The sequence below is a fragment of the Onychomys torridus genome, chromosome 13 (assembly GCF_903995425.1).
Source record: "Onychomys torridus chromosome 13, mOncTor1.1, whole genome shotgun sequence".
Taxonomy (NCBI): Eukaryota; Metazoa; Chordata; class Mammalia; order Rodentia; family Cricetidae; genus Onychomys; species Onychomys torridus.
This window is the reverse complement of record NC_050455.1, coordinates 44,968,394-44,993,134: the sequence shown is the minus strand read 5'-3', so window position 1 is coordinate 44,993,134 and position 24,741 is coordinate 44,968,394. Positions and strand designations below refer to the sequence as shown.

General features: G+C 45.1%; 1 protein-coding gene across 2 annotated transcripts in view; it reads left to right on the top strand.

Annotated features, from left to right (window-relative positions):
* Positions 1 to 24,741, top strand: part of Aldh7a1 (aldehyde dehydrogenase 7 family member A1) — a 59,198-nt gene that overhangs the window by 4,841 nt on the left and 29,616 nt on the right. Inside the window, exons 2-8 of one of the 2 annotated variants that reach the window (XM_036204262.1) lie at positions 8,064 to 8,243; positions 8,567 to 8,687; positions 9,859 to 9,912; positions 12,016 to 12,081; positions 22,054 to 22,134; positions 22,889 to 23,012; positions 24,499 to 24,631. In XM_036204262.1, coding sequence (XP_036060155.1) covers positions 8,580 to 8,687; positions 9,859 to 9,912; positions 12,016 to 12,081; positions 22,054 to 22,134; positions 22,889 to 23,012; positions 24,499 to 24,631 — 566 coding nt within the window. In that variant the 5' untranslated portion in view covers positions 8,064 to 8,243; positions 8,567 to 8,579. Of the gene's footprint in view, positions 1 to 8,063; positions 8,244 to 8,427; positions 8,688 to 9,858; positions 9,913 to 12,015; positions 12,082 to 22,053; positions 22,135 to 22,888; positions 23,013 to 24,498; positions 24,632 to 24,741 lie in introns of those variants that run through there. The other variant, XM_036204261.1, reaches the window with a different exon arrangement.

The following is a 24,741-nucleotide window of genomic DNA, read 5'->3' as shown; positions in this document are numbered from 1 at the left end:
GAAGAATATTCAGATTTTTTTCAGAGATTGGATAGTCAGCATTCTGGAATTCAGGTGACACCCCCCCCCCCGCCCTCCCCCTCCTTTTCCTTTTGCTCATTGCCCTGGTAATGGTCAAATGTCACCACGCTGTGGTGGTGAGACATAGGGCAGCAGTGTTTTCCCCACAGCCTGAGGAGTTGCTCACCTTGGGGATATGGAATGGGGTAAAGTTAAACTCTTGACTACGCAGCAGGAAAGAATTCCAGGACCAGTCAGAGAGAAGCAAAGTTAGCAAGCCTGGTCAGTAAAGATAAGGAGGGGTACGCACTTCAGATTTAAGTGCTGGCTCTGAGAGAGGTGGGGAGAAAGGCTGTCCATACTCAAAACGGGTCAGAGCTCAACAGAGCTGTGCGTAGGGGTCTCCATAGTGGATACATTTGATTGCAACCTTCTCTTACATTGTGCCAAGAAAGGTAATTTACAGCAGGGTTAAAGATTCAGTAAAGGTCAAGAAATAAGTGAAAATGTATGGTCCAGTTTACTTTTTATGATTGTTTTTTGTTTTTTGTTTTTTCTTTTTTAAAGATTTATTTATTTATTATGTATACAGAAGAGGGTGCCAGATCTCATTACAGATGGTTGTGAGCCACCATGTGGTTGCTGGGAATTGAATTCAGGACCTCTGGAAGAGCAGTCGGTGCTCTTAACCTCTGAGCCTTCTCTCCAGCCCTGTTTTTTCTTTTTATTGTTATTGTTGTTGTTTTTCCAAGACAGGGTTTCATCACCATCACCAGCTCGATTTACTTCTCTAGCATTAAAGAATTTCTTTTTATAAGTGAAATTGTAAAGTGATTTTTACAAGGTACATTCTTTACATTTGGATATGAGAGGTATGTGCTAACTGAACACAGACATTCTGGCCCTGAGGCGTCTGTAGCAAAAGCAGCTACAGTTATCTCTGTAGGCCATCTCTTCTTGTTTGTTTTCAATAGTGTTGAAATTTTTTTTTTTTTTTTTTGACTCTCAGTCAGCAGGACATATAAAGTAGATTCTAGGGTGAAGGCTTAAATAACAAAGTTTTAAAGTTATCTTTTAGGCAAAGCCTCAATTCTTTCACTAGGATTCTGACAAACAGCCTGCCTGCCTGCTGTCCAATCTTTCTCGCTCCCTCCCTCCCTCCTCTCTTCTCTCTCTCTCTCTCTCTCTCTCTCTCTCTCTCTCTCTCTTCCTTTCCTGCTTTTTCTTTTTTGTTTTTTGAGACAGGGTTTCTGTGTGTAGCCCTGTATATCCTGGAACTCACTCTGTAGACCAGGCTAGCCACAAACTCAGAGATCTCCTTGCTTCTGCCTTCCAAGTGCTGGGACTGAAGGTATGCACCATCATGCCTGGTTACACCTGGCTTTTTAAGAATGGACATGACCAGAAAAGTGTGATCATCTGGTTAGTTATACTGTAAACTCAAAATCCCCTGGGCAGATATAATTTCCCTGCCCACTGAAATATGTGACTTGGAGGAGGCATGTATCATGACGTTGCTATTGAATTGCCCTAAAAGCTCATGTGTTGAAAGCTTAGTTCCCAACTGATGTCATTACTAAGAGGTGACTGATCATAAAAAACGGAATCTCAACAACCATTGAAGAATTAATAGCTGAATGGACTATTAGGAGGAGGTGGAGCCTGGTTGGGACAAGTGGATCGATCACTGGAAGTATGACTTTGAGGGGTCTATCTTGTCCCTGGCCCCCATCCCTTTCCTGTCAGCCATAAGGTGAGCAGGTTTTCTCCTCCATGGTCCTCTATTATGTCTTTCCATGATCCCAAAGGCAATACAGCCAGCCATGGACGAAAACCTCTAAAATTGTGAGCCAAAAGAAATTGTTCTTCAGGGCGAGATCAAGGCCATTCTGAGCTACATAGTAAGATCCTATATCTACCCCAAAGAAACCACTCTAGTAATAGCCCCACTGATTTACTTTTGTGGTTTGGGTTTGGTTTGGTTGTTTTTGATTTTTTGTTTTGTTTTTTTGACACAGGATTTCCCTATGTAGCCATTTGAGCTCAGAGGTTGCCAGCCTACTGGGATTAACCAGCTAGTTTCTTTTTCCTTAATTAAAATTTGCTCAGCCCCTTTAAAAAAAAAAAAAGGAACTGTTCTTTTAAGTTGTTTTTCTCTGGTATAGTATTGCTGTCAAAAACTGACTGAGTTAGCAAATGTGCAAGCCAACAATCTCCCTTCTCCTTCCTATACATTCTGCTACCGGCTGGTTAGGGATGCAGATATGAGCCTACAGCTTCCTCTCTCTGAGTCAGTGAGCTGTACAATAAAGCCTTTGCTATAGTATTTAGGGCAATAACTGAAGACTCTCGGGTACCTTCCTGTGGTCTGCAGACGACATTGTAAAAGCTGGAGGTCAATAATCTGTTGATTATAATAGGCTTGTAAATCTGGAAAATACCTTGGTTAGTCTTGGAGTCCTCAGCACTGAAGGAGGAAGGTCATCTTCAAATAAACACACCTTAAATGATTAATGTGTTGAAGTGCTGAGTTGAGCAGAGTCTGATCTAAAATGCCAAAGCAGTAAAGGAGACAGATAGGAAGTGAAGGCAGAGATGCAACGCCTCTATATCCAGCATTCAGTGATCCTGGGGGTATCTGCAGGCCTGAGTGAAGAGTCAAGGCTGTGGGGAATAGCAGCGTCAGAGTCCCTGTGACATTTCTAACTGTGGCAATGGATGGATTCTATTGATAGCTAAGGGTGTAACTAGACAGTTTGTTGTAGCAAAGGTATTTCCTATGTTTTTCTCTAAGAGTTCTAGAATTTTAGCTCTTACTTTTAGGTCTGTAGTGTTTTGAATTAGTTGCATATGATGGTGATTAAGATGTCAGCCACTAGGCATGGCAGGCACTTTTAGGGGACAGGCTCATATGCTTACTAGCAAAAAGCTGCTACCCCTTATAAGACTGGTAATATAACCACAACTTTATTTTCATTTTTAATTTGTGTGTGTATGTGCATATACATGTGTGTGTGTGTGTGTGTGTGTGTGTGTGTGTGTGTGTGCTGCACTTGTTTAGATGCCTCTAGAGGACAGAGGTGCCAGATCCCTTGGAGCTGGAGTAATAGGCCACTGTATGTTGGGAATCAAACTCAAGTCTTTGGCAAGAACAGCTAGCGCTCTTGACTGCTGAGCCATGTTTTTAGCACCAATTTTCCTTTTATTTTCACTATAACTTGTTCTCTCTCCTCTCTCTCTCTCGGGGGGGGGGGGGGGAGTTTGGTTTCTCAAGACAGAGTTTCTTTGTGTAGCCCTGACCATGCTGGAATTCACTCTGTGGACCAGGCTGGCCTTGAACCCAGAGATCCATTAATTCTGCCTCCCGAGTGCTGGGATTAAAGGTGTGTACCACCACCACCTGGCCCTTTATTCCATTTCTGAATCTGTTAATCTCCTTGAACATGGGACTTAGCTCCATTCCACTTCCTGGTTCTCCTTTTCTCCTCAAATTGTACATTTTGTATTTTTTCTTGTTCAACTTACTCCTTTCATTTGAGTTAACACTGATAAGCACACAACAGAGTCTACACTAGGCTTTTTTTTTTAAATTATTTTTATTATTAAGAAATTTTCTATTCATTTTACATACCAACCATAGATCCCCTCTCCTTCCTCCTCCTCCTGCCTCCCAGTCTTCCCCCATAACCTACCCCCCATTCCCACCTCCTCCAAATCAAGGTCTCCCATGGGGAGTCAGCAGAGCCTGGTATATTCAGTTGAATATACTAGGCTTTTTTGAGATTTCCTTTGCCAACAGAATTAATCCAAATATTTTCACTTTAGCTTCAGGCTGACTGTCTGGACAAGGGCAAAAAGCAGCCACATTCTCCACCAAAAATCACAAGAATAATCTCTGGGCAACTAAATTCTTCTCCTCTGAAAATTCTTGAGCCAGGCCCCCACAGTTCAGATCTATGCTCTTACTAGTATGGCCCATTCATCAGTGCTTAAAGCCTTCCACTGTAACCCAAAGTACCAAAGTTCAGATTCTTACAAACAAAACAATAAACAAAAAACAAACAAACAAACTAACCAAAAAAAAAAAACCATGGTCCAACCTATGACAGCAATACCCCACTCCTGGTACCAACTTCTGTTTTAGTTAGGATTTCTATTGCTATGAAGAGACACCATAATCATGGCAGCTCTTGTAAAGGAAAATATTTAATTAGGGCTCACTTGCAGTTTCAGAGGTTTAGTCTTATCAGCATGGTGGGCCAGGATGGCATGCAGGCAAACATGGTGCTAGAGAAGGAGCTGAGAGTCCTCCATCTTGAGTCACACACAACAGGAAGTGAACTGTGACCCTGGGCATAGCTTGAGCATAGGAGATCCCAAAGCCCACCCCCACAGTGACACGCTTCTTCCAATAAGACCACATCTACTCTAACAAGGCCACACCTAATAATGCCACTCCCTTTGGAGGCCATTTTATGTCAAACCACCACACTAGTGAAAAGTGTTTTTTTGTAAAACTCAAAAACAAAACAAAACAAAAACAACCCCCATGCTCCAAGCATTTTCCTGAAGATTATATTATTTGTTTTCTCCATTTGTACACACACACACACACACACACACACACACACACACACACACTTCTTCATCTATTTGCTAGGGGACACCTAGGTTGATTCTATAGTTCAGCTATTGTGAATAGTGCCATTTTAAAAATGAATGTTAAACCAGGAGGTGGTGGTCATGCACACCTTTAATCCCAGCACTCAGGAGGCAGAGGCAGGTGGATCTGAATTTGAGGACAGTCTGGTCTACAGAGTGAGTTCCAGGACAGCCAGGGCTGTTACATAGAGAAACCCTATCTAAAAAAAAAAAAGAAAAGAAAAAGAAAAAGATGTTATATATCCCTGTTGTATGCTGAGATTCTTTGGGTATATAACTATCTACCCAGGAGTTACCCACCTGGATCATGTGGTAGTTATATTTTTAGATATTTTTTAACCCTCTGTTCTTCTATTTTCCCCAGCAGCTACACTAATTTACACTCCCACCAAAGTGTACAAGTGTTCCCTGTCTTCCATCTTCCTGGTGTTTCCTTGTTCCTTTCCCTTTGGCTGTTCTCACGGGTCAGATAGATTGCAGGTGTGATTTGCATTTCTCTGGTGGTGAATGAGGTTTAACATTTAAAACAAAGTCACTAGTCCTTTGTATTTCTTTTGAGAACTGTCTTTTTCATTCATTTGCCCATTTAATTGACTGTATTATTATTATTATTATTATTATTATTATTATTATTATTAGAGCTGAGGATCGAACCCAGGGCCTTGCGCTTGCTAGGCAAGGGCTCTACCACTGAGCTAAATCCCCAACGGATTATTATTTTTAACATTGTTTTACTTCTAAAAATTCTTCATAGATTCTGGATATTAACACACTGTCAGATGAAGAGGTGGCAAAGATTTTCTTCTGTCCTGTGCTCTGTTTACATTCGTTTTATTATTTTTTAAAAGTAATTTTACTTTTTTCTTTTTTTGAGACCAGGTCTTTCTATGTAGCCCTGGCTGTCCTGGAGCTCACCATATAGACTGAGCTGGTCTCAAACTCACAGAGACACTCCCGCCTCTGTCACCTGAGTGCTGGGATTAATGGCATGTGCCACCACACTGGCTTTGTTTTTCTTTTGCATGTATGAGTCTTTGCCTACATGTATGTCTGTGTACTATATCCATGCCTGGATCCTGAAAAAGGCATCTGATTCCCTGGAACTAGAGTTAGAGAGAGTTGTGAGGCATGTTAGGATTAGAACCTGTGTCCCCTTAAGAGCAACTAGTGCTCATAACCTCCAGCCCAGGCTCTTAATTTCATACAATCCTACTTGTCAGTCCCCCCCCCCCCCCGAAAAAACAGGGTCTCATGTAGCCCAGGCTGGCCCCCAATTTACCGTGTAGCTGAGGATGACTTTGAATGTCTGATCTTCCCATCTTCCCCTTCCAAGTGCTGAGATTATTTGCTTGTGCTACCACCTGGATGTACAGTAATGTGTTAAACTCAAGGCTCCCTGCCTGCTAGGCAGTCACTCTATCCACTGATTTATACTCCCAGGTCACATTTGCAAATCCTTTTTTTAAAGATTTATTTTACTTTTTAAAAATATGTATATGTGTGTGTCTGTGCACATGAGTGCAGGTTCCTGCAGAGGCCAGAGGCATCATAGCTCCCTGGAGCTAGAGTTACAGGTGGCTGTAAACTACCTGCCGTGGGTGCTGGGAACTGGACTCAGGTCCTCTGGAGAACAGTTAGATGCTCTTAACAATTGAACCATCTTTCTAGAACCCATTTGACAATTCTTGTTCTTAATTCTCAGACTACAAGAATTCTATTTAAAAAGCCTTTACCTGCACTAACATCTTGAAACTTGAGAAGTTCTAAAATTTTGAAGCAGACTCTCATGCAGTCTGGGCTGGCCTTGAACTTGCTATGTAGCATCTTTTGCCTCCACCTCCCATGTTGTCCATTACCTCACCCAGCCTAGTTATGCCATGCTGGAGATGGAACCTAAGACTCCAGGCATGCTAGATTTATCAATGAGCTATATCCCCAGATCCCCCCCCCCCTTTTTTTTTTTTGGAGACAAGGTTTCTCTGTGTGAAGCTCTCTCTATAGACCAGGCTGTCCTTGAACTCACAGAGATCCACCTGCCTCTGCCTCCTGAGTGCTGGGATTAGTAGGCATGCATGTGCCACTACTGCCTGGCCGCATTTTCATAATACCAACTGTGTCAATCTATGAGCGTGGGAGATCTATTCATTTTCTCCAGTCTCTTTTCAATTCTTTATTCAGTAGTTCTTAAGTGTTTCAAAGTTTTTATTGTTGGTCTTTTATTTCCTTGGTTAGATTTATTCATAGCTGTTCTTTTTTGTATTTTATTATCATCATCATTATCACTATGGCCAGTGAGGTGGTTTTCTTCTTATCTCAGCATGTTTTTATTGCATACAGAAAAGCCACTTAATTAGTCACGTAGCTACATTGGTAGACTGTTTGCCCAGCGTGCATGATGCCCTGGGTTTAGTTGCTAGCACTGTATATAGTCAGGTGCATTTGCACACACCTATAATCTCAGCACTCAGGTGAGAGAGGCAGGTGTTAATGTCGTCATCCTTAGCTGCATAATGAATAGGAGGCTAGCCTGAGCTACATTAGACTTTGTCTAAAAAAAAGTCCATTAATTTTTTTTATGTTGATTTTGAATCTAAATCTAACTACTTTGCTGCCAAGTGTTACCAGATATCTGGTATATCTTGGAGGGCTTTTTTTTTTTTTTTTTTTCTTTTGAGACAGTGTTTCTTTGTGTAGACCTGGTTGCCCTGGAACTTTGTAACTCTGTAGACCAGGCTGGCCTCGAATTTATACCGATCTGCCTTCATCTGCTTCCTGAGTGCTGGGATTTAAAGGCTTGCACCACCACCAGATTTTTAATTAAGCAAAGTGTCATATGAATGAGTATAGTTTGATTTTCATTTTTTCCTTTTCTATGTGTATCCTTTTGTGACTTTAACTGTAGAGTAGAAAGCAATGGAAGTATATTGAAAACATCGGCAGGGAATCATTAAAAAACCCAACATGGCCTGGGAATCACAAGGGCAACTAACAGGCTGGGAATCACCAAGGCATCTATTTAATTTGAATGCGTGTGTCTAGTGCTGATGAGATGTTAGGCTTTCCCTCATACAGAGAGGCCTGGTTATTGGGGAATGACAGAGGGTTACCCTAAGAGGGTGAGGGGCAAGGGTATTGCAGAAAACAGAAGAAATGGAGAGAGTGAAGGACATTGATCAAAATGGCTTGTTCTTCAAAAGTAAGAATATACTCAGGCAGCGTATTTAGAAGGCGATGCAATCATGTAATACTTCTCATTTATTAGGAAACGTCTGTAATTTACCAAAGCAGTGAAAATAACCTTCTTCAAACCTCCACCCACTGAAAAAACTCCCGGGGCTACAACAGAGACCAGTGACATGACTGCTTCTAGGGAGCCGATTAGAAATGCTGAGGTTTTTCAGGTCCCAGCCCAGACCCACGGAATGAGCATGCCCAGAACACCCTGAACACCACGGCCCAAGAGCATATTGTTTGGAAGCTCCTCCGCTCTAACCCTCTGGACTTCAGAACCCGCGGGTAGCTGGCTCGGTTCCCCGCCCCGCCCCCAGACCCGGAGGCCGTCTTACTGCCCCGAGTGTAAGGTCGGTCAGGGAGACCCCGCGGGAGCGGATGGGACGGGCAGGGGGCGTGCCGGCGGGGGGTGGGGCGAGGCTGCCCAATGGGCTCCCGGGGGAGGGTCTGCCCAATGGGCACTCGCGGAAGGGGGTTGGGGGCGGGTCTTAAATGGACTGGGCAGGGGGCGGGGCCTGCCTTGCGGGCTCTGCGGGGCGGGGGGCGGGGCGGTATTTCCCGGACTCCCCTGCGGCAGGGGCTCCTGGCGTTCTGAGCTCGGGATGTTGCGTCTGGCTCGCGCTCTCGGCGAGCAGACTGTGAAGGCCCGCAGGCTTTCCCGCCCTCCGTGCAGGCCTACCGCCCTCATGTCCACTCTGCTGATCCAGCATCCCCAGTATGCTTGGCTGCAAGAGCTGGGGCTCCGCGAGGAAAACGACGGCGTGTATAATGGAAACTGGCGCGGCGGGGGAGAGGTATGCGAGCGCCCCGCAAAGTTGCAGCCAAGGATTGCCTGGGAGGCCGCGAGGCGGGCGCCCCCATTCCTACCTCCCGACTGGAACCTTGGAGTATAGACAGGATGGGAAGTTGATACAGTAGAAGTTTTCTAACGATGAAAGATAAGACTAAGCGAACTTTAGATTTTAGCATTGTGAGGAATCGATGGAGGTTTGGAGCCGCCAGGAAGGCTAAAATAAACCCCAGGGTTTAAAATCATATGGCAGTTTTGCTTGGGATCTGTCACAAGCTTACCCTGGCTAAAATCTTGTGAATTTTCTCCACTTGAAGACTTGATTTTCAGTATTTATTGCCCAAACTTAGCACTGTAATAAAAACCTTTTCTAGAACACAGTGGACAGGTAAGGTTATAGCTGCCCCAAACTTAGGAGAGTGTCTCATACTTTCGAGGGAAAAAGAAAGGAAGCTTTTTCAGAAACATGACATTCACCTGTACCAGAACCTGCTTTGTTACAAAAAACGCAACTTCTTTTAAAGGCGACTCTTGACCTTAGGAGAGCCAGATGATTTTAATTGTTATGAAATTGAGAGCTTTGCCCTGTTGTCTCTTAAAAAAAAATTTTTTTTTTGGTTCTTGGACTTGAACCCAGGGCAGTGTGCACCCTAGGCAAGCACTCTACCATCGACCTGAGCCCTCAGCCTGCTTTGTGTGTGTGTGTGTGTGTGTGTGTGTGTGTGTGTGTGTGATCAGTCATTAATGTCTGATAAAATCTAGCCTTTTAGCCGCACTTTAGTTTTGTCTTTCTATTTGGAAACCTCTCCAATCTCATCAACACAGGCTTTTTTTGTAGTTTATCTGGACTTGGGCATTCTGTTTCCAGACCAGAGGGTGGGCAGAGTAAGGTGGTAAAGCAGGAAGTTAAACTGTCAGTTGAGTACCTGGTTACACTAAGGGTTGTGTGAGTGAGTGTGTGGTGTGCCTTTGAACCTAGTATTTAGATGACCAGTGTATGGATCTTACAGAAAGTTCCTCATGCATAGGTGAGAAACCCAAGATTGCTCTGAAGAGTGGGTTAGTCCTTTAGGCTCTTATTTTGCTTTTAGTTTTCTATTTGATATCTCCTCAATTTGGGAATGGTTATAATTGCTATGTATGATTGTCATCTTTTTTTGCTTGTTTGTTTCAAGGTGATTACGACCTATTGTCCTGCTAACAATGAGCCAATAGCAAGAATCCGACAGGTAAGCTGCTAAAACTCAAGCTGTCACAGGGCACTGTGCTAGCGATCTTCAGAGGCAAAGGTTACAGATGGGAAGAATCGTGCATTTCTTTGTCATTGCGAGCCTGTCTGGGGAGACTGCTCACTCTGGCTCAGTGGTATTAGCTAGAAAAGGTAAGTCATAGAGAGGATTAGGCAGAGGGTCTTTTTGTTGTTGTTTGGATACAGGATATGTAGCCTAGGCTAGCCTAGAGCTTGCTGGATAGCTGACTTTGGACTTACTCATAGGCATGGCAGCACCATACTAGGTTTTTGCTGGGGTTTGAACCCACAGCTTCATGCATGCTAGGCAAGTTGGACTACATTCCTAGTCTCCCTCTTGGGTATTGCTTCCAAGTCACTCCAGAGTTGGCTTTTTGTTGTTGTTGGTTTTTTTAGAATGAAGATTCTGATTTTTCAAATCTGGATTGGAGCCCAAGATTGAACTTTTTAATATGGGCCATGTGTTGGTTGTATCCAGATGAGACTAGACCTTGATTTGAAAAACAAAGCTTTAAAGCACAGCTGGGTTATCTTTCCTTGTATTAGATTCTAGCTGGTGTTTCTTTTTTTAAAGTTATTTAAGAAATTATTCATTTTACACACCAACCACAGATCCCCCTCTCATCCCTCCTCCCACTCCCCTCAGCCTCCAAAAGGGTAAGTAAGGGCTCTCATGGGGAGTTAGCAAAGCCTGGTACATTCAGTTAAGGCAGGACCAAGCCCCTCCCCAATGCATCAAGGCTGAGCAGCGTGTCCCACCCTAGGTAATGGGATCCAGGAAGTCAGCTCATGCACCAGGGATAGATCCTGATCACACTGCCAGGGGCCCCTCAAACAGACCAAGCTAAATAACTGTCTCCTGTATGCAGAGACTCTAGTCTGGTCCCATGCAGGTTCCACAGCTGTCAATCTAAAGTTCGTGAGTTCCTATGAGCTTGGTTCAATTGTCTCTGTAGATTTCCCCATCATGATCATGATGCCCCTTGCTCATATAATCTCTCTTCCCTCTCTTCCACTGGACTCCTGGAGCTTGGCCTGGTGCTTGGCTGTGGATCTCTGCATCTGCTTCTATCAGTTATTGGATGAAGACTCTACTAGCTGATGTTTCTATTTATGCTTTAGTTTATTTTAATTTTAATGTTTCTATATATGCATACCTCCCCATGATGCTGGGAATTGAATCCAAGGCTTCAACCATTCTAGTCAAGGGTGTCGTGTTGTTATCCCCACCCGCCCCCAGCTATAAGTCCAGCCTCATAAACAGTCTTTAGGATTGTAGACTGTTGAAATCATTATCATCTGTGAGTCTTAGGGACACAGAAATTTTCCACTTCTTTTGTGAAGATGTATGAATATTCTAGAAGGCAAATATCCTGTGGTCAATGCAAAAACCAGAGCTCTCAGCTAAAAGGGAATAGGAGATAGCTTTTTCTGGAGCCAAATTTGAGTAACCACCATGCCCTGGGAAGTACAGCTAGGTTCCCCCAGGTTGTTCCCTCAGGGAAGCTGTTTCTTAGAGTTTTATAGTTGTAGGAAAATGAAAGTCATAGATTAAGGCAATATACAAATATATTGGTGGCACCTCAGATCAGTGGTTACAGCAAGATGGGGCACTCTGCCTGTTATCTGATGATGTTCTTTACTTTTGGGACTAGTGGTCTGCTAAAATGATAGATTCCAAAAGATTTTTATCTGTTAGCCACAGGATATTCTGACAGATGCTAAGGTGGCAAGGTGGGCAAGAAATTTCTAGGGGCTGAAACTAGCTCGGGGTAAGGTAATTAATTAGGTTCTGGATTTGCAGCATTCCAACCTCTCTCTGCAGTTGGGTGGTGTTTGTTTGTTTGTTTGTTTGTTTGTTTGTTTTGATGCAGGGTTTCTCTGTGTAGCCCTGGCTGTCCTGAAACTCACTCTGTAGACCAGGCTGGCCTCGAACTCACAGAAATCTGCCTGCTCTGCCTCCCGAGTGCTGGGATTAAAGAACCTCTGCAGTTCTAATCAGCATCTGCAGACACAGTCTCCTTCTGGAAACTCTCACTTCTGTTCTTTCATTCCTTTTCTCTTCTTCCAATTCTTAACTTAGGCCAGCATGGAAGACTATGAAGAAACCATAAAGGAAGCCAAGGAAGCTTGGAAACTGTGGGCAGAGGTAAGTATGCGTTTGTGGTCCCCACTGCAGACAGAGCAGGTCACCTGCTGTCATGCTGAAAGAAAGCTAAGCACTAGACAGTGCTGCAATGTGCCATCTTGAGGACTGTGTTAATTTCCTCCCTGCTATTCCAAAAATAGTGTCCTTCCCATTTGGGATCACACGAATGCGTAACTTTAAAATAGATGAGAACTATTGTGATACGGTGTAAACTGGAGCCATGAATATTTTCCTCCAAACTTAGGGGGCGCTCTTCGTTCTCTGCTCCTCCTGCCTTTCCTCCCAGACAGACCAGGGACAGGATGTCTTCACAGCACGTCTGGCCCCAGAGCAGCTACACCATTTTCTCAGGGCTAAGGAGTTCCTGTGGGCCATGAGGCAGAATCTGCCTTCCTTCATCTTCGAACGCCATCTATCATGGGTTAAAAGAGCCAAAGTGGGCGGGCGGTGGTGGCACACGCCTGTAATCCCAGCACTCGGGAGGCAGAGGCAGGTGGATCTCTGTGAGTTTGAGGCCAGCCTAGTCTACAAAATGAGTCCCAGGACAGCCAGGACTGTCTCAAAAAAGAAAACAAACAAACAAATAAAAAAGAGCCAAAGTGAGAATTCTGCTGTCCTGGGCCTCACTGCTCTGCCACTATAGGTGGGTATGGAGTGGGGACTCAAGGAGAGGAGTGACTTGGATTTTCCAGCATCCCTCTGTCTCCATCAGAGTGTTTTCATAGAGGGGAGAGCAGGGCTGCTTGTCTTCTGGAGTTGTCATGGGGATTAAGTCACTTAATCGTGCATTGTTTGCAGGTGTCTATAGCAGAGTTGGCACATAGCAAGCATCAGTACACCATGATGCCATTGTTGGAGACTGAACTTGTGTCATTAGGCTTGGTGGCAAGTGCCCTTACCCACTTAGGCATCTCAACAGCTCTCTGGTTTTTTGGTTTTCATTTGTTTGTTTGAAGCATGATGCAGTATGAAAATCAAATTTAGTCCTCTAACTCCAGCCTCTTCAGGTCAGATGGTTTTCAGAGCTGCCTTTGGGCATCTCTCTCCCAGCTCTCAATCTACTCCGTAGCTGTGATTTTTTTATTCATACTACGTGATGTGTGCATGCATTTAGCATCACATGGTATGCCAACAAAGTTAATACATACTTGAAAAAAGCTGGTGTTTATTGTTGTGTGTCTGTGTGCACATGATGCATGTGTATTGGCGTGTGTCACTGTGTGTGTGTGTGTGTGTGTGTGTGTGTGTGTGTGTGTGTGGTGGTGGTCAGAGGGCACCTTTGTGGAATCAATTCTCTTTGACTTCACATGGGTCTTGGAAATCAAACTCACATTGCCAAGGGCATCCTTTACTCACGGAGCCATCTCACTGATCCACTTACTTTTTAAAAAGATGTTTAGTCATTTGTGTGAAGTGCTTATGTGCCTGTACATGCATGTAGAGAGGCCAGAAGAGGGCATCGGTGTCTTTTTCCATCACTCTCTGTTCCTCTGAAACAGGCTTTTCACTAGGTTGGAAGCCAGCAAGAAAATCCCAGTAATCCTCCTGTCTCTGCCCCCCTCGGTGCCTTGAGGTCACTGGCATGGCATTTGTTGAGATTCCTGGAATGTTTCCTGCATGCTGGGATTAGAACTCTGTTCACTAAGATTGCAGAGCAAGTGCTTTTATCCACTGAGCCATCTCTCTAGCCACAGTAAACTTTGTGTTCTGAGAGGCTCTCTCTTTGTCCTGGTTGTCCTAGAGCTTGTTATGGAGACCAGGCTGGCCTTAAACTCACAGAGATTCTCCTGCCTCTGTCTCCTGAGTGCTGGGATTAAAGGCGTGCCCCACAACACCTGGCCAAACATTTACAAAAGAGATTTATTTAAAACATTTGAGGGTTTTGTTTGAATGTATGTCTGTGCACCATGTGCCTAGTGTCTTCAGAAGTCAGAAGAGGGCACTGTATCCCCTAGAACTGGAGTTACAGGTGGCTGTGAGCTACCACATGGGTCCTGGGAACTAAATCTGGGTCCTCTGCAAGAGCAACACATGCTCTTAATTGCTGAGCCCTCTCTCTAACCCTGACCTGCTTAACCCCCCTTCTTTCTTCCTTTTTTCCTTTTTTTCTTTTTTTTTTTTTTTTTTTTTTTTGAGACATAGTATATGTAGGCCAGAGGATATCTTCTTGCCTCAGTTTCCCAAATGCTGGACTCATTCACATGTCTTTTAATGAGAAACATTTATGCTCATGTGTGTTTATCTAGAGTAAATACAGACATGTTTGTGAACAGTTTGTGTGTTTCAGGGGTCTATTTTCTTAAACTGATTTCAAAGACTTTATTTAAGGTGGTGGTGGTGGTGGTGTGTGCCATAATGTGCATATTGAAGTCAATGGTCAGCATTGTGGAGTTGGTTCCCTCCTCCCCCCTTATGTGGGTTCTGGGGATCGAACTCAGGTCTCCTGGCTTGAGCAGCAAGTGCCTTTACCTGCCGAGCCATCTCATACCCTCCTTTGCTGACTGCTAAGTCTGTCTCCCTTGCTGCAGTGGTGGCTGCCATGATAATCTTTCTGAAATGTTGTGCTGTATGGTTTTTATTGCTATTTTTGAATTTAGGATCTCATTTGTTGCTTCAGCATCTTGCCCCACATTGCCAGATTGCACTCAGCATTTCCTCCAGCAGCTTATGCATTTTTAAGTTGAGATGGAGTTGCTGGATAAGTCAGGCGAGCCACTCTTGGACGAGAGCAAATTGGACCAGTGGGGGATTTGTTTGTTGGAATCTGAGTTAAGCAACTGAGTTCAAAGTTTAGTGTGGAGACAGCTTTTTCTAACAGTCCTCTTGGGCTGGGGTCAGGGTGGCAGTGACTTAGAGAAGGCGTGGCTGCCCTGGTCTACAGCCTCCGGCGAGGACCCTCCCACCAAGCTTCTCTGCTCCTCTCCTGTTGGCTTGTCTACATTGCAACAGAACATTGTTTCATTTAATTCTAGTTAAGTTTCAAAGGGAACATTTTTTTCCTAAAAGAAAATAAAAACAAAGTATAAATTCAAAGGAAAAGTAATTTACAAAGGCTGCTTTATTTATTTATATATTTATTTTGAGAGAGAGAGAGAGAGAGAGAGAGAGAGAGAGAGAGAGGGTTTAATGTAGCTTAGGGTTGTCTCAAACTTGATACAGGCAAGGCTGGCCTTGAACTCCTGATGCCTCTGCCTTCCTGAGTGCTGGTGTTGCAGGAGTGCATCCTGAGTGCTGGTGTTGCAGGAGTGCATCTCCTGGCCTTCGCTGAGAACAGGTTTCTTTCTCCTAATTACAGATACTACAGGGAACCTGGCTCTAGGACCGAAACTCATTGCTTCTTTTCAGTGAATGAGCTTTACCTATGGCTCTCCTTGTCTTGCCCCTCCCAGTCCCTTGTGTGTCCTCAGTTTCCCCTCCATTGCTGGTGAGAAAGAGCCAGAGACTTCTGTCTTTTGAGGACAGAAATGGATTTCTCCTAATTGCAAAGAGAAATAAATACCAGACACCATAATGAGTGTGCCCACATTATGTATCAATATTCCCATTTGGTTGTTTCTTTATAAGCAGGTCTCCCTGTGTCGTACAGGCTGGACTTGAAATCCTGGCCTCAGGGGATTCTCTTGTCTGAGCGTCCCAACATCTGGAGCTGAAGATGGGGACCACTGTACCCTCAGTCTGTATATTTCCTTCTATATGCTGTCTTATGTCAATTTTAGACGAGACTCCATGGGTGGAGTATACAGGGGTGAGGACTTCTGATGTGAACCTTGAAACAGGAACCTGGAGGTTTTTCTTTTCCCATTTAAAAAAATGATTAACTTATTTCATTTTATGTGTGTGTACTGGGACATGCCTGGTGCTCTTGAAGGAGTGACAGTCAGTTTTCAGGCACCATGTGGATGGTAGGATCGAACCCTGATCCTCTGCAAGAGATCACTTAACCACTGAGCCATCTCTTGAGTCCCTCAACTTTTAAAATTACGTGTATGCACATGTGGGTGGGTGCATATGTGCCCTAGTCCACATGGGGAGGTCACTTCTCTCCTTTTACCATGTGGGTTCTGGGGATTGAACTCAAGTGTTTAGGCTTGGCAGCCATTGCTTTTACTCACTGGGCCAGGCAGAGGCTCATGTGTGCCAGACTGACCTCTAATTTACTGTGTAACAAGGACAATTACTTTGAACTCCTGATCTCTCTGCCTCCATCTCCTGAGTGTTTTGCCATCATGTCTGACTTTATGCTGGGTATCGAACCCCTGGTTTTATGTATGCTAGGCAAGCGTTCTACCAACTGAGCTGTGATCCCAGCTACTGTACTCGATTGGTAGCCGCTTCTTGGACTGGTCAATTCAAAAAGGAGATAGAAAGGAGGCTATCTTCCTTGCTTCTTACTGTCCTTTTTAACCCCTAATCCTTGTGTTCTAAGTCTGTGCTATTCCTAAGGATGATCTGGGAAGCGAGACTGAAGATGTCAAGTGATGTTGTTTATTAACGTGATCTGACATAGAGTCTGATTGTGAAAACCTCACGGCTGATCAAGAACTGCCCCGGCCAGCGGGGTTTCAATGGGGGCGACCCACCTGCGGGACGGAATGAAAGGAACAGGGGACACAAGAGACGACAGCAAGACAGGATTCTGATCAAGCTGCAAATTTTATTTTCCTCAGCAAGGCTTATATAGCATAGGAGGGGAAGGGGCAGGAAGGAGGGAAGGGGAAACAGGGCATGCAGAACATGGAAGGGGTGTAAGACGTGTGAGGCAGATCATGCAACTGCGAGATATCGGCTAAGGTCACTGGTCAGGGGCCATTTATTCTGTTGTTAGGCTACCTGACTATGGGATGCTCTTTACGTTAGGTTGTCATGGCACCTGACTGTGGAATGTCTTCTTATCTTTGGGGGCCTCTGGTTAGTAAACAGGTGTTACTACTCTGGGAAAGGGCAGTGGGCTTATGACTTGTTCTCTGGCCTAGCTAGTACTTTTCAAGGGTTCATGTTTAGTTCCTGACATCTTGGTCCCTGACAAAGAACCTGTGAGCAATCAATTGCCAACTGTCACATCTTGAGCATCTTAAATCACATGGCTATGTCTTAGTTTGGTTTTGTTTACTGTAACTAAATGCTACAGACAGGGCAATTTCTACCATCATTCATTGTTGTATAGTGCTGGGGGCCTTGGGCAATCCAGAGCTGAGGGCCATATCTGGTGATAGTCTTTGTGAAGATTATATAATAGAATCCCAAGACTGGCTGGACATCCTACTTCAGGTCACTCTTCTGACAAAGTCCCTAATGAAGACATAGGGAAGGGTTCTTTCCTTAGAACTCCATCTGTGTCCGTAAGGCCCTACCTGCAAACCACTGGTATATGACATTAGCATCTGTTGTGGGGATATACTGCAAACCACAGCACTCTGTATTATATTATATACGGTAGTATAGTACTTCTTTGTGCAGGCCACAGCACTCTGTATTATATTATGTATGGTAGTATAGGACTAATTTGTGCTAGCTCTTGCCTGGCCCAATGGTCTTCCCGAGTCCTTTCTTCCAGTCACTTTTTACACATGGAGCTAGAGCGATATGCCAAAACCTTGTGGTCCTTGCTGCCTGTAGGATCTTTGGCCCTTGGCCATGTGGTGCCTTCTTTTCTTCTCTTGCCTGTCTGAGCTGTTCTGCTTTTCAAAATGACCATATTCTCTCTGCCTTTTGGCCTTTGCATATGCCCTGCTCTTCACTCGGATTTCTCTGCCCGTTTACCCTGCTGATAACAGTCATCCTTTAAGTCTTTGCTCTACACTTTGACTTTCCTCCCTTAGCAAACGAACAGTGACACGTCCCAGCTCCTCCAACTGCACAGCCTGCTCCTCTTCAGTAGTCACCTGCTTCTTATCTCCATCACTGAGATAGCCTCTCTGCTGGGCAAGAATTGTAGCTGTCTTGTGATGTCCCTAGGCAGTTTTATAGTAACCGAAAGATGGATTGCAGTAAATTAGATGTGTACCTCGTGGGACCGGAGAGATGACTCACTGGTTAAGAACACTTACTGCTCTTGCAGAAGACCCAGGTTTGGTTCCCAGCACCCACATGGCAGCTAACAACTGCCTGGAAGTCCAGTTTCAGGAGATCAGGTGCCCTGTGCTGACCTCAGTGGGCTCCTGCACACATATGGAGTGCACATGCATACATTGAGGCACACACACTGACGACAACACATAAAGTAAATCATAATTATTTTTTAAAAAATGAGCCAGGCGGTGGTGGCGCACACCTTTAATCCCAGCAGGCAAAGTAAAGGAGGCAAAGGCAGGCAGATCTCTGTGAGTTTGAGGCCAGCCTGGTCTACAAAGCGAGTTCCAGGAAAGGCGTAAAGCTACAGAGAAACCCTGTCTCCAAAAAACAAAACAAAACAAAACAAAAAACCCCAAAACCACCACCACCAACAAAACCCCCAAACAAACAAAAGTTAGTAACACAGGAGAGGTAGAGGTCATGTATACATGCTCTCAGCTGCAGCCTGGCCTCACTTACAACCCTGTCAGCTCAACTCAGTAGAAACAGGATGACACCTGTGCCATGAGCTAGACCATGCCAAGGATGGGATCTGTGCTAATTCAGGTAACGTCACAGTGGGGGCATGCATCCTAAAGATGACGAGCGTGGCCTGGCAAGATAGCACAGTGGGTAGAGGCAGTTGCTGCCAAGCTTGACAAACCAAGATCTGTCCCCAAGACTGACGTGGTGGAAGGAGAGGACCAACTACTGCAGGTTTGCAGGTGGTCCTCTGCACCCCTCCCCCACCTTAATGAAGCAGTATCTTAGGGGCCGGAGAGATGGCTCAGTGGTTGGGTGCCTGCTGCTCATGCAGCAGACTAGAATTGGTGCCCAGCACCCGCTTTGCGCAGCTCACAAAGGCCTGTAACTCCAGCTGCCAGAGATCTGATGCCCTCTTCTGGCTTCCACATGTCATGAGTGTGCACACACGCAGACATACACATAAAAATAAAATAAATTTTTTTTTTTTTTAGAAAGGTAAACCTCGCATTTGCATAAAACCCCGGTGAACAAGAGTGGAGGGATGGCTCAGTGGTTAAGAGTACTGGCTGTTCCACCCAGTGGCTCCTAACCATCTATAAAGATCAGACACCCTCTTCTGCCTTGTGAGTGCACCAGGCACACATGTGGTGTACAGATGCACATGCAGTCAAAACATCCCTCCCATACACATTCTAAAAACAGTGAGTGAATATCAGCTGTGATTCTAAGAGCTTGCCACTGCAGACATCTTGGTGTAGCCTGCAGGCTGAAGCAAAGCACCACTTACTGTAGGCGTACTGTTTTGTACTGGTCTGCTGTCCTGGTGAAGCTCTTCCTGCCGTTTCTTATGTGCCTGTTCATTTTAGAGACTGCTCCTCTTACGGCTGTTGAGGTCTTAGTACATCACATTCTGATGGATCTCTCTGTTAGAAAAAGTACGGTGACTGTTGTTTTATCTGTTTGTTTCAACACACACGTAAGTTTAGTTGCTAGATGTGGAACTGCCTGCCCCAAGAGTAAGAGTGTTTCCAACATGATGCATTGCCACGTTGCCCTCCACAAAAGCCGTTCTGAGATGTGGGGATGTCCTGGGGAAGAAGAAAGCGAAGCGGAGCCTTCAGCTTGCAGCTCAGTGGGGGGCTCTGAAAGATGGGGTGTGAGGGATGTTATGAGGGGGGTGGAAAATGGGGCTCTGGCCTATGATCTGCAGGAGGTGTGCGCTCGTGTGTGTGTGTGTGTGTGTGTGTGTGTGTGTGTGTGTGTGTGTGTGTTTCTCTCTCTGTCTGTCTGTCGGTCTCTGTCTGTTTTCTTTTGTGACAGGGTCTCATGTAGCAGCCCAGGTTGGCCTTAGCTTAATTTGGGACTTAGTCCATAGCAGAGGGGGGCCTTGAATTCCTGATCCCCCTGCCTCTGGTTACTGAATACTAAGATTACAGGCATGTGAAGTGCCTCTTAGCTGCCTTTGAAAGGGAGGTAGAGGAATAGCTAAGGGGGTTGTGGTCACTCCCGGGGACCTGTGTCACTGTTTGTGAGTCACAGCTCAGTGTTAACATTTCTCAGCTTGTGCTCTATCTGCACACCCTTTTCCTCAGTTGTCTATGTACTTAGCCCTGGCTGTCCTGGAAGTCACTCTGTAGCCCAGGCTGGCCACAAACTCACAGAGATCCGCCTGCCTCTGCTTCCCGAGTGCTGGGATTAAAGGCGTGTGTTGCTGTTGCCGCCACTGCCACCTAACTTATTTTTTTAATTAATTAATTTACTTGTGTGTGTGTGTGCATGACTGTACTATAGCATGCATGTGGAGGTCAGAGGACCGCTTTTAGCAGTAGGTTCTCTCCTACCAAGTGGATTGATCTCAGGATTGACAACAGGAGCCCTGACCTGCTGAGCTACCTCAACAGCCCCATGCCTACCCTATCCCCACTTTGTTTTTGTGACAGGGTTTCTCTGTGTAGTCCTGGCTGTCCTGGCACTCACTGTATAGACCAGGCTGGCCTGAAGCTCAGAGATCTACCTGCCTCTGCTTCTTCTGGAATGAAAGGAGTGCGCCACATGACCAGCCAGCCATACTGGCTTTTCAAAGCAGAGACCTGAGAGTTGTCCCTTGACCTTATTTCCTGCTTTTTGGTCTGTTCGTGCGTCCTGCCAGTTCTCTTCCAAAACAGAGGGACACACTTGCAGCGTTAGGACCAAGCTTCCAGGCTCTTCTGTTGAGGTTACTGTAGGTTGTTTTTTAAAGGTAGTGCCTCATGTAGTCCAGGATAGCCTAGAACTGACTGTGGAGCTAAGGGAGACCTTGAGCTTCTGTTTCCCAAGTGCTGGGGTGACAGTCGTCCACCATCACACCCCGGGTTTGTAGTGCTGAGGGTGGAACCCAGGGCTTTGCGAATGCTAGGCAGCCACCCCACTCGGAACTGTCTCCAGGCTCCTCTGTTTTAAGTGGATCTCCCTTTAATTTATCTTCTGTACAGCAAGCAGTGATGTTGAAAGATACAGCGAAGCACTCTATCTTGGGCCTTAAGGACATAGAAGTTTTCACATTGCCCTGGGGTGAGATTCTCTCTCTCCCTTTCTCTTCCTTCCCTCCCTCCCTTCCTCCCTTCCTTCTCCTCTTCCTTCTTCCTTTTCTTTCTTCCTTCCTTTCTTTCTTTCTTTTCTTTCTTTCTTTCTTTCTTTCTCTCTCTCTCTCTCTCTCTCTCTCTCTCTCTCTCTCTCTCTCTGTCTGTCTCTCTCTCTCTCTGGGGCAGGGCATCAGGGGCTCAGAGTCTCAGTAACTTTGGCAGGCCTGGAACTTGCTCTGTATACCAGGCTGACCTTGAACTCACAGGGATCAGCCCCTGCTGCCCTGCCCCCAAAGAGAGCGTGTGTGTGTGTGTGTGTGTGTGTGTGTGTGTGTGTGTGTGTGTGTGTGTGAGAGAGAGAGAGAGAGAGAGAGAGAGAGAGAGAGAGAGAGAGAGATAGAGAATTCCTATTCCCGTTTGCTGGATAGAGAATAATACCGCCTCTCTAGTACTGGGATCAAAGGCTTGCACCACCATGCCCAGTTGGGATTTCCTCTCTTTAACACATCTAGCTGTAAAGGCACTGGCCTTCCCAACCATCCCTTTGTTCTCCACAATTCTTTCTGTGTTTCATGGCCAGCTGTTTCCACCCTTCAGGATTCAGCACGAGTCTGAGCTTAGATTCCCTCTGCATCCTGTCTTGCCGTTTTCTCTCTTCAGTCTTTGTCTTTAGACCATCAGCAGTTGGTGATGCCTTTGCGTCTGTGCCTCCCGGAAGAGATTAGCTCCAAGGATGTTGAGCCCTATCACAGTGCCGATGTGACCCCAAAAGCCTCTTCTGATATAGTTGCACTCAGTTCTTCTGTGGTGCACGTCTGACAGTGGGGTAGACACGGACTTAGACTTTGACACCCAAATTCCACTCTTTTCTTAGGTTCCTGCCCCAAGGCGTGGAGAAATAGTGAGAAAGATTGGCGATGCCTTGCGGAAAAAGATCCGAGTACTGGGAAAACTGGTAAAGTACCTTTGAAGTCTGCCTGTGATCTCTAGAGTAGAGACCAGCCTGTCAAGAGTTTTCATATGTACGTTTAGTTTTGTTTGAAACCGAGGTGTTTGCTGTGTTGTCCAGCCTTGGCTCAAGTGATCCCTCTGCCTCAGACTCCTAACTGCTAGAGTTCTGTGTTCTTCCTTTCCCCACTAGACTGAATCAGTTTAAAAGGATTTACATTGTACTTGTGTCTTTTTGTTTTTGTTTTGTTTTGTTTTGTTTTGTTTTTTTTTGAGACAGGGTTTCTCTGTAGCTTTGGTGCCTGTCCTGGACTAGCTCTATAGACCAGGCTGGCCTTGAACTCACAGAGATCCACCTGCCTCTGCCTCCCACTTGCTGGGATTACAGGTGTGTGCCACCACCCGGCTTGTACTCATGTCTTAAGACTGTGATTTTTAAGAAAAACAAATTTTGAAGTCCATTTTTTTAGAGGAAAGAGAGGAAAGTGAAAAAATTATGTGGTTTTAAAAAAAAATCACTGAAGCAAAATCCATTATATGCATGAATGAAGTTCTCAAAGGATTAATGAAATTATATTAAAAAATAAGACAAAAAACAGGTAAATAAAGAAGTAAAAAGATAAAAAGCAAAAAAACACCAGAAAAGAACAGACTTTCTTAGTTTATTACCTACATAAAGTAATGTTTTATTTTGTCCTTAGCTTAATGTTTAAAATACAGATTCTCCCAGAGAAATTCTGCTTGGATTTTTGTATTTTTAGGTGTCTTTGGAGATGGGGAAAATCTTAGTGGAAGGAGTAGGAGAAGTTCAAGAGTACGTGGACATTTGTGATTACGCCGCCGGCTTGTCGAGGATGATCGGAGGACCTGTCTTGCCTTCTGAAAGTAAGCCTGGCGTCAGTTCACTACGTGTTTGGTGCTGCGGTACAGAACTCCAAAAATTCTGCTACAGCCCAGCGAGATGGCTTGGCAGGAGACCTGACAACTTCAGTTCCATTCCCAGGACCACAGCATAGAGGGAAGGAGAGAACTGATTTTTGTTGTCCTCTGACCTCCACATGTGTGAACGCAGACTCACACACCAGATATGTGCCAGGGAACTGGTAGCCACAATAGAACAAGAAGAGGATAGGACCATATGCATGTGGGGACTGCTACCCCAGCCCGGGCATGCTGTCAAAAAGGCCTTGAGAAGATGGAACTGGGGATAGAATGCTTCAGGTGGGGAAGAGGCTTGTGTAAAGTTGAGGATGGAGGAACATGGTCCACGTGGGCACGGCCTTGCTTTGGCACAGCCGGAGGATGCAGTGCAAGCATCTCTGTTGTAAGGAGTCCGGACTTCATCCTGAAGAGCTGCAGCTGTAGATGGCAATAGGGCAAAGAAGGGAGAATAGGAGAGAAGGCTAGCCTTGTAAAGCAGGGGTGAGGGTGCCAGGCTGCAGGATGGCCTCGGTATGAGGTGCTGCACTAGGAGGTTCCCAGCCTGCTTCCAGTGTGAATGATGACAAGAAGTGCCGCTGTCCTACCGTGTAGTAGTTTGAAATTTAACCAGGTCTGTCAAGTGTTTCTTGGCTCAGCCAGCTATTGATTAAAATAAGCCTTTGTGGGATTAGCTTTAAAGTTTGCAATTAAAATATGAATTTTGGTTTTTTATTTGTTTTGTTTTGTTTTTCATATGATGTCTCATGTATTCCAGGCTGGGCTGGAACTTACCATGTAGCTGCTGAGAAAAACTTAGAACTGATCTTTCTGCCCCCTCTCCTGAATTCTGGGATTACAGGCATGAGGCACCACACCCAGTTTATGTGTGCTGGGGATCCAAACCAGGATTTTGTACATGCTAGGCAAGCAGTCCACCAAAATACAAACATTTCTACTGGGACTTTTAATTTCCTTACAGTGAATGGGAAGTTCTTGTGATCCATCCCACATGAGCCTATACCACGAAATTCCTTGTCTTGAAGTTGGAGAGGTCAAGAGATGACATAAAGAACATAGACCCAAGAGTCACGTGTTCTGTGCTCTGTTTATATCTTAATCTTGGTGTTCACATCTCTTGGGGAAAACTGACATGTCCCTGTCTTTCAAATGGGACTCATAATGCTCTTACCTCTGCAGCTCCTGAGGTATGAGGTATAATGAACATTGTAATGAACATCGTTATAGTTGATGAAGTAGGCATAGTAATAAACAGTTCTGTTTTATATTAAGTGATATACATGCTCATACCCTTCGGCTATGTGAGGTGATCCTCGGAAGCATCAGGAATCCTCTCTGGTCTGGTACCTGCACTTCTGACCTGAAAAGGAAGGGTTTAGGATTTTGTTCTTAATAAATTTGTGTTCACTAAGTGAATATTTATACCCCTCAGGACCTGGCCATGCTCTCCTCGAGCAGTGGAACCCGTTAGGCCTGGTGGGAATCATCACTGCCTTCAACTTCCCGGTGGCTGTGTTTGGTTGGAACAATGCCATATCACTGATCACAGGGAACGTCTGCGTTTGGTAAGCTGTGTCCTTTTCCCTGTGATAAGTAGATAGATTTCCTGTGATAAGTAGAGCGGAGAAGCCATTGCTCTGCACTGTGCAAAGGGAGGGCTTTAGATATATTCCAG